At 35.4% G+C, this 12,740-nt stretch overlaps 2 protein-coding genes across 14 annotated transcripts in view; one reads left to right on the forward strand and one right to left on the reverse strand.

The window, feature by feature from the left end:
• The window catches only part of LOC132795058 (transcriptional regulator ovo), a 34,612-nt gene extending 31,412 nt beyond the window's left edge, over positions 1-3,200 (reverse strand). Inside the window, exon 1 of one of the 3 annotated variants that reach the window (XM_060805476.1) lies at positions 2,417-3,200. In XM_060805476.1, the coding sequence (XP_060661459.1) occupies positions 2,417-2,981 (565 nt within the window). In that variant the 5' untranslated portion in view covers positions 2,982-3,200. The remainder of the gene's footprint in view (positions 1-2,416) is intronic. The other 2 variants (XM_060805473.1, XM_060805474.1) reach the window with 2 other exon arrangements.
• Positions 1-12,740, forward strand: part of LOC132795059 (uncharacterized) — a 202,433-nt gene that overhangs the window by 21,408 nt on the left and 168,285 nt on the right. For 6 of the 11 annotated variants that reach the window (XR_009633410.1, XR_009633412.1, XM_060805479.1 and 3 more), the window contains exon 2: positions 11,302-11,355. Coding sequence is in view for 7 of the 11 variants with exons in the window: in XM_060805479.1 (XP_060661462.1) it covers positions 11,302-11,355 (54 nt within the window). In the remaining 4 variants the exon portion in view is untranslated. Of the gene's footprint in view, positions 1-1,451; positions 1,500-11,301; positions 11,356-12,740 lie in introns of those variants that run through there. The other 5 variants (XM_060805478.1, XM_060805485.1, XM_060805481.1 and 2 more) reach the window with 3 other exon arrangements.

Genomic DNA, 12,740 nt, shown 5'->3' on the forward strand with positions numbered 1-12,740 from the left:
CCACATTTTGCTAGCCATTCCTATTTCATGCTCTCCCTTCTTCCATTATTATTATTATGCTCTATTCCTAGACGTAATTATGATATAGTATATATATATTAAGTGTTGGTTTTTTTGCAAAGACAAAGGGCAGTTAAGCATGTGAAACAAAAGACTTAGGCAGCGAACTTGGCACTTGGCAAACCGCAAAATCATTGAAGCACACACCAAAATAAAAAAAAAAAATCCAGAAGTAAAAATCGAAAAAACAAAATCAAGAAAAACCAAAAAACAAAAACACAACCAAATTCACTTTCGAGACAAAGTTCACATAAATTCTTGATTAGAAAAGAAAGTTCTACGATTTGAATTTATTGATATGAATATTCTTCAACTCATTTCTTGATTGTTTTTTTTTTGTTTTAGTCATGGTCAAGGGTGAATCTGAATCGTATGACTTAATAGGCACAGACAGACAGACAGACAGCGAGAGCGATTATGTAAGACATCAGAAACCGAAAAAGAAAAAAAAGTGGAGAACCGTGGCGAATCGAATTCAGAATTCAGAATCTCTTCTCGTTCGCCCAGCTCATTCAATGAAAGTGATTGATGTTTCGGCGTAGAAAAATACAATAACGAGAGAGAGAGAAAAAAACAAACGCGATCAAGGGTCGCGTCGTGTGGGCGTCGTCAACAACCAAACAACCAAAAGCTAGACTCGGACGTTGACTATGCTTAAAAATTTGTTTTTTGTTGTCAGTTGTTTTCGCAGAGCTTGCCCCAGACACAGCGATAGCCATCAGCATTTTGACTGACAGATTTGTAGCTATTATATGGTCATAAGCATTTATTTGCCTGTCAGCTTTTTGCTTGTTAGTTTGTTAGTCGCCCGTAATGAGCTACGAAATGTAACAAATCGCTTGCTTCTTTTTTTCAGGAAATTCAAATTAGTCCTTCAGGCGATATTTGCTATTGCTTCTCAGAAATTCAGCAAAGCATATTGTTTTTTTTTGCGACCAACTTCGATTACAATCTCTCAACAAAAGATTCTCAGAGTTTGCCATTCAATTTTGTTTTTTCAATTTTTGTTTTCAACTTTTTATTATAAATTTCTTAAATTTGTATAATATTTTCTTCAAGTTTGCATTTCATTTCTCAACTATTTTTATTTCAATTTCAAATTAAAAATTTGTATTTAATATGAATTTATGTTTGCATTTAATTTTCTAATTGTTTTCAACGTTTTATTATACAATTTTGCATTGTATTTCTGAACTATTTTTGTTTGAAATGTATTTAAACTATTTTTATTGCACTTTCAACTGTATATGAAATTTTGTATTTATTCTTTGAACGTTTTTTATGTTTGCATTTTATGTGTGAAATTTTTATTTAGTCTTCTTCAAGTTGGCATTTAATTTGTGCTTCAAATTTATGCTAATGTCAAATTTAGTTTTGTCTTTTAATTACAGTTGCATTGTGAACTGATCTGATGATTATTTTTTTGGAAATTTGTTGTGGTAAGTTCACACAAGAGTTTTTTTTAAGAAATTAATGCTTAGCATTGATGTAACAAAAAAAGCAGTAAGAACTTTATTCTCAAAATTGAATTGAAATTCCAGTTGCTGGAACATTTTCAATTGTTTGAGCTTTATTTTAAACTACTTAATTTTAAAATCACAGATCGAAAAATGTTCAATTAAAAGCAAAGCAAGTAGAACTTGTTATTTTATTTTTTTTTTTCAAATTCAGTATTGGAAATTTAACAATTAATGAATTATCAATAATTGCAATCGATTAATAGCACACACATTAATTTATTACTATTATTATTTTAATTTTATTCTTTTTATAATGTTTTTATTACTATTTATTATTTATGATTATTATATTTATTTCTGTTTATCATTTTTTTATTTCTATTTATTAATTATTTGTTATTTTTAATGAATCTATTTATGATTTATTTTTGTGTTATTTTTTATCTATATATTTATTTTTAATTAAGCTTATGGCGAAAAATGAATTTGTGGCGAGCTTGGCAACTGTTTTACAATCGAAAAATAAGTTGCACAAAAGAAGCTATAAAATTTGATATCGATTTGAATGTGAACAAGGCACAATGGAAATGAGGCAAGAAAAAAAAGAAAAAGAAAAAAAACATTTGGAAGAACTTTAAACGAAAATCAATTAATGCTGAACGAACCACAAAAGCGAATTTGAGCCGATCGGGATCATAAAATTCTTCTATTAAAAAAAAAACTGAGTAAGAAAGTTTTCCGAGTTTCCAATGAAAATGTTTTATGTGCATTCTTCATTGGTTGTTTCTTTGGTAAAGTTGCATTTGCAATTTGCATAGGGTCACAAAAAAAAAAGAACAGAAAAACAAATGACTTAGGCAACAAACTTGCTGCCGAACTGTCGAATATCAACTTACCATTTTGCGTTTTGCTTTCGGCATTTGAAGTCGAAATCGAAGTTGTTGTTGTTGTTGCTGTTGTTGCTGCTGCTGTTGTTGCTGATGATGATGATGACGATTCCTGCGACAGCTCGAGACTGTGACGCGTCTGTCCGAAATAATGACGTCGATGATGGAAACGTTTGCGTGATGAGGATGCTGATGATGACGATGTTGTTGTTAGGCTGAGTGGCTGCTCCTGCTGCTGCTGTTGACCCTGTGGCTCAGGGGCAGGGGCAGGTGCGGGTTCGGGTGCTGTTGGCGTCGCTGGCGACGTTGGACGCGTTGGTCGCGGTGAATTCGGTGCTAGCGGTGTGGGCGTAGGCGTGGGCGTGGGCGATGGTGACGCCTCCCGAGCGGTGGCTGCTGATGTTGCTCCGGTTGCATTGGAGTTGCTGCTGCTGCTGTTGCTGCTGCTTGGACTTAAAGGCGGCACAAGGCAACGTTCATCGTCCTGCGCCTTGTGTTGAAGCAGATTCTGTGATTCAAGCAGACGCTGTTGCTGCTGATGCAGGCGATTTTTGATCAAGAAGATTTTCGGCATGATTGCTCAATTGTTGTTGTTGTTGTCGTTGTTGATCGCACACACACACTAAAGCACTAAACACTCATAGAATAAATCACACACACAGAATCACGCGCGCGTACACAACAGTAAACAAAACACTAATCCAAATGTGTGTCTGTTTTAATGTGTGTGTGTGTGTGTGTGTGTGTCCGATTATCCAAAAAAAAAGAATTATTTGCTTGGTTGTTTTTTTTTTTTTTTTTTTATTTTGTTGTTATGCTTGAGCTCGGCTCAGTTTAACTTTTTGTGTTTCTTCATCATTTACAAGTTGTTTACGTCAAAAACAAAACATATATATATATATATATATTTATATATTATAAAAATATATTGAACACGATTAATGTGCTTTTTTGGTGCAGCGCACTTTGAAAAACAAAACAAAAAAATACGATTTTCAGTTTATGAGTTTATTTTTGTTTGTTGTAACGCGAAACCGTTTTTGAAAATTTTCAGAGTATTTTCGGTATGATTTTTTGAATTTGTGTTTTTTGTTTGAATTTCTTATTTTGTGTTTGGTGTTTTTTTTTTGTTTTTGGCAGTTTTGCAGCGAAAACACGTGCATTCACAACGCCGGCTCGCCTCTTACTGTATTCAAGTGTTGCCAGCCGCTGAGCAGTTAGGCCAAAGTCAACCGCAAAACGCAGCAGCAGCAACGTCGGCAGAAGCAGAAGCAGCAGAGCTCTGTTGCTCTACAACAAACTCAGTTAGATGCGGCGAATTCGAAACGCAAAACGCAAAACACCGTAAGCCGCGCACTTTTTTTTTTTTCTGAGAGAGGGTGAGAGCGTGTGAGAGAGCGAAGCAACAGCGAGAGTGAAGAACATGCAAAGAACATATTTACAGGTAACCGAGCGGCTTCGACTGCGGCTTCGGCTGCGTTGGCTCTTCGGCTTTCGGTTCGGTTTGGCTCTTTCGGCTCGTCGTCGGCACCTGAGCTCGTTGCGTCGACAGCGAAGAGAGAGTGAGAGTGTTTTGCGCCTGCGTTGTTGCTGTTGCTGTTGTTGTTGTTTTCGCTCACATAACGTTTCTCATGCAGTTTTTTTTCTTCTTTCTGTCTTCTGCTTCTTCGCGCTCTCTCGTTTCGTCGTTCTGCTACGTGTGCGTGCATGAGTGTGTGTGTGTGTATTACTTGGTTCAGAGTCAAGGTAGAGGTAATGTTTTATCGCTGCTGCTGCTTCTTCTTCTACTTGTTGTTGCCTTTAAGCCTGTTGCTGTTGCTGTTGCTTGGCTTGGCTTGTTTGCTTGTTGCTTTGCCCATTTGCCGGTTGGGATGTTTTGCTCGTTTCAATTGTGTGTATAGATATTTCTACTATGCTGGTGTGTGTTCATGTTTGTTTGGCTTGTACTTGTTGTACTTAGAGAGCTGCTTAATACTGCTTGCGGCCCTCGCCGTCTTCCCCTCCCCACCACACACACCATTCTACTCTCAACTATTCGCTGTTGTTGTCTTGGTCTTGACTCTGAAATTGGCTTTTTTTCATTGTGTTATGAAAAACTATTTACATTTCTATTAGTTTTAATCGTATTTAAGGGTACAAAATGTAAAATAACTTGTATTGAAAACAGCAAATAGCCGTCTGTCCGTCTGTCCGTATGAAACACTGGATCTCAGAGACTATAAGAGAAAGAGCTATAATTTTTTTTCGACAGCATTTGTTATGTTTGCACGCAGATCAAGTTTGTTTCAAACTTTTGCCACGCCCCCTTCCGCCCCCGCAAATGAAAATGAATCGAATAACAAGCGTAATTTTAAAGCTAGAATTGCGAATTTTGGTATATTCAATAATAACTATAGTAGTTATGATTCCTGAGAATTTGGTTGCGATCAGATAAAAATTGTCGAAGTTATTAATGAAATACTTTTGTATGGGCAAAAACGCCTACTTACTAGGCGTCTTCGTTGCTTTGGCTGACAATCTGGTATATTATGCCGTCTATGGTATATTTTGAACCTGGTACTATATCGATATAACAAAAATACCATTCGGTATATTTTTAGTATTTTTTTTTTTTGGGTATCTCATAGTCGAGACCACTCGACTGTAGCTTTCTTACTTGTTTAAAAACATTTAAGTATTCGCAATCTGAAATGTTTTAAGAATAGTCATAAATTATAAGAACATCTATTATAATATTTACATTTCTGTATATTATTTTATTCTTTATCTATTTCCTTCATTAAAATATTCAAGAAAATCGTATTCTAAATAACAGAACACTATTTCTAATATTGTGTTTAACAGAATTTGTTGACAAAATAATAAAAAAATTAGATATTGATCAGCATTTGTTTGTCAAGCATGATCTAACAACACTTTAGTTAAAAGTAAAACTTATTTACTTGTTTATTGAGGTCTTTTGTAGCATATCTAGAAATGAAAATTCTTTAAATACAAAATAATTCAAAACACAAAAAATGGTTGAAGAAAGAGCTTTGAACATTTGTTTCTAATTTCGGTTACAAATCAGAAGATAAGAAATTAAGGAATACGAGCTGTTCATAATATTTGCAATTTTTACAGTTTATAATAACGATAGACTAACAAAATCTAAGTATATTATAACCTATAGTATTATTTTTTTTTTAAAGTAATTTTCAAAATCCGAAAAAAACAATTTTCTTGTACTAAAAATGCGGTATTAATATTGTATAGCTTGGAATGTGAAATGTGGTTGGTCGTAAAATTCCAATTGCAATGCAATATGCTAGACGGCTTTGGCAAGTTTGTTGCCTAAGTCGTTCGTTTGCAGCGTTTGCCAAAGAGAACCTTTAAGAATTTCATTTCATTTCATCATTATCGACAGCGCACTCGATGTGTGTGAGTGTGTGTGTGTGAGTGTGTGTGCAGCTACGAAGAAGCGTAGATACAAGAATAAAGTACAAGAACAAGAAAAAGAAGAAGCAACAACAGCGACAGCGACAATAAGTACCATATAAGCGAAATTAAACGGCAAAATAGTTGGCAACGCGCATGCGTATGTGTGCGTGTGTATGTGTGTGTGTGTGTGTGTGCGTGAGGCGGCTATAAAAATGAAGAAGCAGCAAAGGCAGCGTCCGCTTGTAATGAGCGCTTAGAACGCGCTTAGAATGGCAATAAGATTACGGCGAGTGACTTCGCTCTCTCTCACTCTCTCGCTCTCTTCATCTCTCTCACTCTCACTGTGCTCTGTCTCGCTTTGGCAAATGCGCGTGCGAGGGCAACGACAACTAACGTTATTTCACACACTTTGCCAGTGTATGCGTGTCGATTTTGTGTGATGTAAGCGCTGCGGCGACAAACGAAGCGACGCAGCGAATTCGCCGCACTGCGCACACCTGTAGCACACACACACACACACACAAAGAGAGCTGAGCGGCGACGTAACAAATTTACAGCTAACTCTGTAGCTGTATGCGGCGAAAGAGTCGCTGAGAGAGAGAGAGAGAGAGAGAGAGAGAGAGAGAGAGAGAGAGAGCGATCAGCCACAGTGAGAGAGTAAGGCGAAGAGCGTGAGAGAGTAACTTATAGAGAGAGCGAGTGTAAAGCAGCGAGAGAGTGAGAGAGAGAGAGCATGGCAGCAAGTGCGTCAGATACCTGTTGGCTCTTGGCTTTGACTGTGACTCTGACTGTGACTCTGACTTTGGCAGCAGCAGCAGCAAAAGCAGAGACAGAAGCAGAAGCAGCGCTTCTTCAACTAATTGTTGTTGCAGTTGCGCTGTTCCTGCGCCACAACTTCACTCTCACTCAAATGCCGCTGCCTAACCAAATGCAAGTGCTCTGCCCTTTCGCAAGGCAGCAACAAATACAACAACAACAACAACGACAACATCGATAACGACAACCAAGAACAACAACAACAACAACGGCAACAATCCTGTTGTCTGTTGTCAGCGATTTCTTCAAGGCAATTTGTATGTGTATTTGGTTTTGGTTTTTTCGTTTTTCGTTAGACTCTTCAGCACGCCATCCACTTAATTTATTCAATTAAATAATCCTTTGGAATGTGGTCATTTTTTTTTTTTTTTGTTTGCAGGATTCTCTTAACCACAGATTTATTATAAAGAAAACACAATTTATTTTCAATATTCTGTGTCGTCATCTTATATGTATGTTAGTTCAAACTTATTCGAAATGTTTTGAGAAGATATATAATCTCTTTTTTTAATAGTATGCAGAATTTGGAATGAGATAGGTATTGGAACTTATTACGGGCCTTATTGACTATGAGTCACAATATGGGTATGTTTTGATCTCTATGGTATATTTGGAATGTATGTAGTACTATACCAATATACCAAAAATGACCTTTGGTATATTTTGTTGGCATTTTTATACCCGCTACCCATAGGGTAGAAGGGTATTATAACTTTGTGCCAGCAGGAAATGTATGTAACAGGTAGAACGAGGCATCTCCGACCCTATAAAGTATATATATTCTTGTTCAGCATCAACAGCCAAGACGATCTAGCCATTTCCGTCTGTGTGTCTGTCCGTCTGTCCATGTGAAACACTGGATCTTAGAGACTATAAGAAATAGAGCTATAATTTTTATTCGACAGCATTTGTTATGATTGCACGCAGATCAAGTTTGTTTTAAATTATTGCCACGCCCACTTCCGCCCCCGCAAATCAAAAAAGTCGAATCGAAAATCGTAAATTTAAAGCTAGAGTTGCGAATTTTGGTATATATAATAATTACTATAGTAGTTATGATTTCTGAAAATTTGGTTGCGATCAGATAAAAATTGTCGAAGTTATTAAAGAAATACTTTTGTATGGGCTTTTGTATTGTGCCGCCTATGGTATATTTTTAATAGTATACTATATCGATATACCAAACATACCATTTGGTATATTTTTAGTATTTTTTAGTATTTTCGGTATATTTTGAAAATAATACCGCAATACTTTGCCTTTACTAAAAAATGGGTAGCGGGTATCTCACAGTCGAGCACACTCGACTGTAACTTTCTTACTTGTTTTTATTATACCCGCTACCCATAGGGTAGAAGGGTATTATAACTTTGTGCCGGCAGGAAATGTATGTAACAGGTAGAAGGAGGCATCTCCGACCCTATAAAGTATATATATTCTTGATCAGCGTCAACAGCCGAGACGATACAGCCATGTCCGTCTGTCCGTCCGTCCGTCTGTCCGTCTGTCCGTCTGTCCGTATGAACACCTAGATCTCAGAGACTATAAGAGATAGAGCTATAATTTTTTTTCGACAGCATTTGTTATGTTTGCACGCAGATCAAGTTTGTTTCAAATTTTTGCCACGCCCACTTCTGCCCCTGCAAATCAAAAAAATCGAATAACAAGCGTAATTTTAAAGCTAGACTTACGAATTTTGGTATATACAGTAATAACTATAGTAGTTATGATCTCTGCAAATTTAGTTGCGATCAGAAAAAAATTGTGGAAGTAATTAAAGAAATACTTTTGTATGGGCAAAAACGCCTACTTACTAGGGGTCTGAGTTGCTTTGGCTGAAAATCTGGTATTTTGTGCCGTCTATGGTATATTTTGAATCCGGTACTATATCGATATACCAAACATACCGTTTGGTATATTTTTAGTATTTTAGGTATATTTTGAAAATAATACAGCAATTTTTGCCTTTACTAAAAAATGGGTAGCGGGTATCTGACAGTTGAACACACTCGACTGTAGCTTTCTTACTTGTTTATGTTATGTTGTTATATGTTATTTATAAGTTATTATTTTGATTTTAATTGTTTGCTTCTTTGTTAGTTTGTTATGTATGTCTTTATTTTTTGTTTAATTCATAAATTTTATTTCATATTTCTTGTTACATGTTTATTAGTGCATTCATTCTTATTTTATATTTTTATTTATATTTTTTATTTACTTTATTCTTCTTATTTTTATTATCATTTTATTTCATTTTTATATTTTTTAATTTCTTTTTTTTATTAATTTCCTATTATTAAATTAAATTTAGTATTTATAATTTATATTTTTATTATTTGTTATATTTATTGTTTTTTCGTGACTTGCTTTATTATTAATCTTATTTTTTGTTTTAGTTTTGTATTTAATATTATTTCTTTTATATATATCGTTATTTTTTATTTTCTGTTTAAATTCTATTTCACGTATTTAGTGTATATGAGTTATTTATTATTTGTTATGTATTTATTTTTATTTTATTAGTATGCATGTTTTTTTATTTTTTAATTTACTCTTGACACTTTAAGTCATCTTTGTTTCTTTTGGGATATTTATGGTGTTTTTATTTTTATTTTGATTTTACTTCCTAATTTTTTAATTTACTATTTACACTTTATTTCATTTATCTAGTTAGTTTGGGATATTTATGGTGTACATATTTATTTTTATTATATTTTTATTTCCTAATTTTGTAATTTACTATTGGCACTCTAATTAATTTATCTACTGTGTTTGTGTAGTATTTATTGTGTATTCATTTATTGGTCTTCAGTTAGTTAATCCTGGTCAATAAACCAGACCTAGACCAGGGCCACTTGCCAACTTCTTGCGCTGGCTGCGTGTATCTGCTTATCTCTAAGCAAGTGTGCGAGTGTGTGTGTGTGAGTGTGTGTGTATGTATGTGTGTGTTGGTGTTACTTGAAATTGCGCATGAGCGCGTACACAGAACGCAGAGCAAAGCGCAGAGCATAGAGCCTATAACACTATTAATGCTTTGGGCTTTAACTTTGCCTGCCTTGCGCCTCATCATCATGATGTTGCACTCTGACGATGATGATGATGATGACGATGATGATGATGATGATCATCTGGTGTGTCTGTGCGGTAATTGCAGGTCTTTAAGAATGTGTTCTTTTTTGGACCTTCGTGCTCTCTTGTTTACCTCCAGCGAGCACTGGCTATCCACCTCTCTTTCTCTCTCTCTCTCTCTCTGTCTCTCTCTCTCTCTCTTGCTCTGTCTATGCTCCGTGTCTATGTAATGTTTTTTCTTCTTCTTGCGCTTCGTTTCCTTTACTTGTTCTTTCCGTCGTCGTCGTCGTCGTTCTCTCTCTCTCTCTGTCTTTTTTTTTACTTTTATCTTTATTTGCTCAATTGTCGTCATCGACGTCGGCGACGTGCTCGTCGTTGTTGTTGTTGTTGTTGCTTCGCTAAAATAATGCTAAAGTAAAGTGAAGTAAGAAGAAATATACAATGAAGAAGAAGAAAAGAGAAAAAAAAAGTAAATGAAGAGCGGGCTGGAATACCTGTTTTACCTGTTTGTATACCTACTAACGTACTAACACTGTTATAGCGGATTCACGGCGCACGGCGCACACGCCTGACAACAACAACAACAACAACCAAAGGAACAACAACAACAACAAGAGCAGCAGCGACAATGCGATTGAAGACGAGACCGAAGCCGAACTCCAATCGCAGTCTTCAGTCCTCAGTCCTCAGTCCCAGCAGCAGCAGCAACCCAACCCAAACGAACCAAGTTGCAGCCTTACCCCACCACCACAGCAACCACCACAGCAACAACCACAGCAACAGCAACATCAGCAGCAGCAGCCTGTTCTTTGAGTCGCTTTTGCAGATTCTTAAGTTGCGCTTGGACTTTGGTTACATCTTTGGTCGCATCGCTTGTCGCTTTTGGCTTTTCGCTTTTGGATCCCGTTTCGTCTGTCCCTCCCCCCTTTTTACCCACCTTCTCCCCCCCGTCACCATCATCTATAGCATCCTCTTCGTCGAAGAGTTCCTTTAGTTCCAGATGCTGTCGTTGTTTGTTGTTTGTTGTTTCCTTTTGTGCCGTTTTATGAACGCTTCACTTTTTTCTGACGCTGGAATTTTGTACGTTCCTCCCCTCCCCCTATCCCCTCTCTGCTACTTCTCCACCCCCCCCAAGCTCTGTGTCTATTTTGGTCGCAGTGTGCGTTTTTTTCTTTTTGTGCCCGTAATGAACTGCCAATATATATAGTATATATCATTGACAGACAGACAGACAGACAGACAGACAGACAGACAGACAGAGAGCCTGAGAGGGGGGAGTGTGGTGAGAGGGGAGCAGGAGACGTTGTTCTCTGCTCTTTTACATATGCTAATTTATGTTCCAAGTGCTGCAACGAAGATCCCCAGTTGATGCTGTGCGAAACAATGCACAAAAAACGTTTAAACGTTTTTTTTTTTCTTCTTTTTTTCCAGCTACTTTCCACAACTTTCGTACGTTATCGAATCTATAAACATGTTTAGTTTTATAATACTTTTTTCTTAATCTATTTTTCGCTTCTCTAATTGAAACTGAAATTGTTTTTCCGGCTTTAATTGTTTTACATTCTTTTTACTTTTCACTTTTATTGCAGTGTTACTTCAAATATTATGCTGCTCAAGAAGGCAAATTATACGATTGATGATCGGTAAGTTGATGCTGCCTTTATGATTATCAAACTTTGCAACTTTGATGTATGACTTTAAAGTAATATAATATTGAAGGGCTGAATTTGATTTGATTTTTTATTGATTGACTTAGTTAGTTTGTCCTATCGACAGTTTTTAGTAAAGTTCTTTTGTCATGCATTAATTTAGACAGTTACTCTTATCTTTATATTTACTCGTTTATTTCTGTTAACTTTATTACTAATACAGATTCGTGGGCTGTAATTATACCCGCTACCCATAGGGTAGAAGAGTATTATAACTTTAGCCTTGTCCGTCTGTCCGTCTGTCCGTATGAAACACTGGATCTCAGAGACTATAAGAGATAGAGCTATAATTTTTTTTCGACAGCATTTGTTATCTTTGCACGCAGATCAAGTTTGTTTCAAATTTTTGCCACGCCCACTTCCGCCCCCGCAAATCAAAAAAATCGAATAACAAGCGTAATTTTAAAGCTAGAGTTCCGAATTTTGGTATATACAATAATAACTATAGTATTTATGATTTCTGAAATTTTGGTTGCGATCAGATAAAAATTGTGGAAGTTATTAAAGAAATACTTTTGTATGGGCAAAAACGCCTACTTACTAGGGTCTGAGTTGCTTTGGCTGACAATCTGGTATATTGTGTCGCCTATGGTATATTTTGAATGGTGTACTATATCGATATACCAAATATACCATTTGGTATATTTTTAGTATTTTTGTAGTATATTCGGTATATTTTGAAAATGATACCGCAATATTTTGCTTTTATTCAAAATGGGTAGCGGGTATCTCACAGTCGATTACACTCGGCTGTAGCTGTCTTACTTGTTTTTTTTATTGATTGACTTAGTTAGTTTGTCCTATCGACAATTTTTTAGTAAAGCTATTTTATCATGCATTAATTTAGACAGTTACTTGTATCTTTATATTCACTCGTTTATTTATGTGAACTCTTTCACTAATACAGATTCGTGGGCTGTAATTCTATTATAAATTTGGCAATTCGATTTAGCAAAAATTCCGATATTCCTGTTTTAGAATTTAGCATAAGAAATGATGGAAAGGAAATGTACCGAAATTGCCAACCAAAAGTCTTATAATAGTTGATTTGTTTACTCCAATATAATCCCAATAATTTATTTTTATTTGTGTTGATTTATTTTATTTTTTATTGTTTTTATTTTTATTTATTTATTGTTATTTTTTATTTCGTGTGAGTTGGTTTTTGGCTGTTGTCCAAATTAATTCAAAGAATTTGTTTGTTACTTCTCTTTATTTTTATTTTATTTTTTGATGTATTATTTTTTTTTATTATGTTGTTATTATACATTTGTTTTTTATTTTATAATTTTCTTTATTATTGTATTCTTTTTTTTATT

The sequence above is a fragment of the Drosophila nasuta genome, chromosome X (genome assembly GCF_023558535.2).
Source record: "Drosophila nasuta strain 15112-1781.00 chromosome X, ASM2355853v1, whole genome shotgun sequence".
NCBI classification, from domain to species: domain Eukaryota; kingdom Metazoa; phylum Arthropoda; class Insecta; order Diptera; family Drosophilidae; genus Drosophila; species Drosophila nasuta.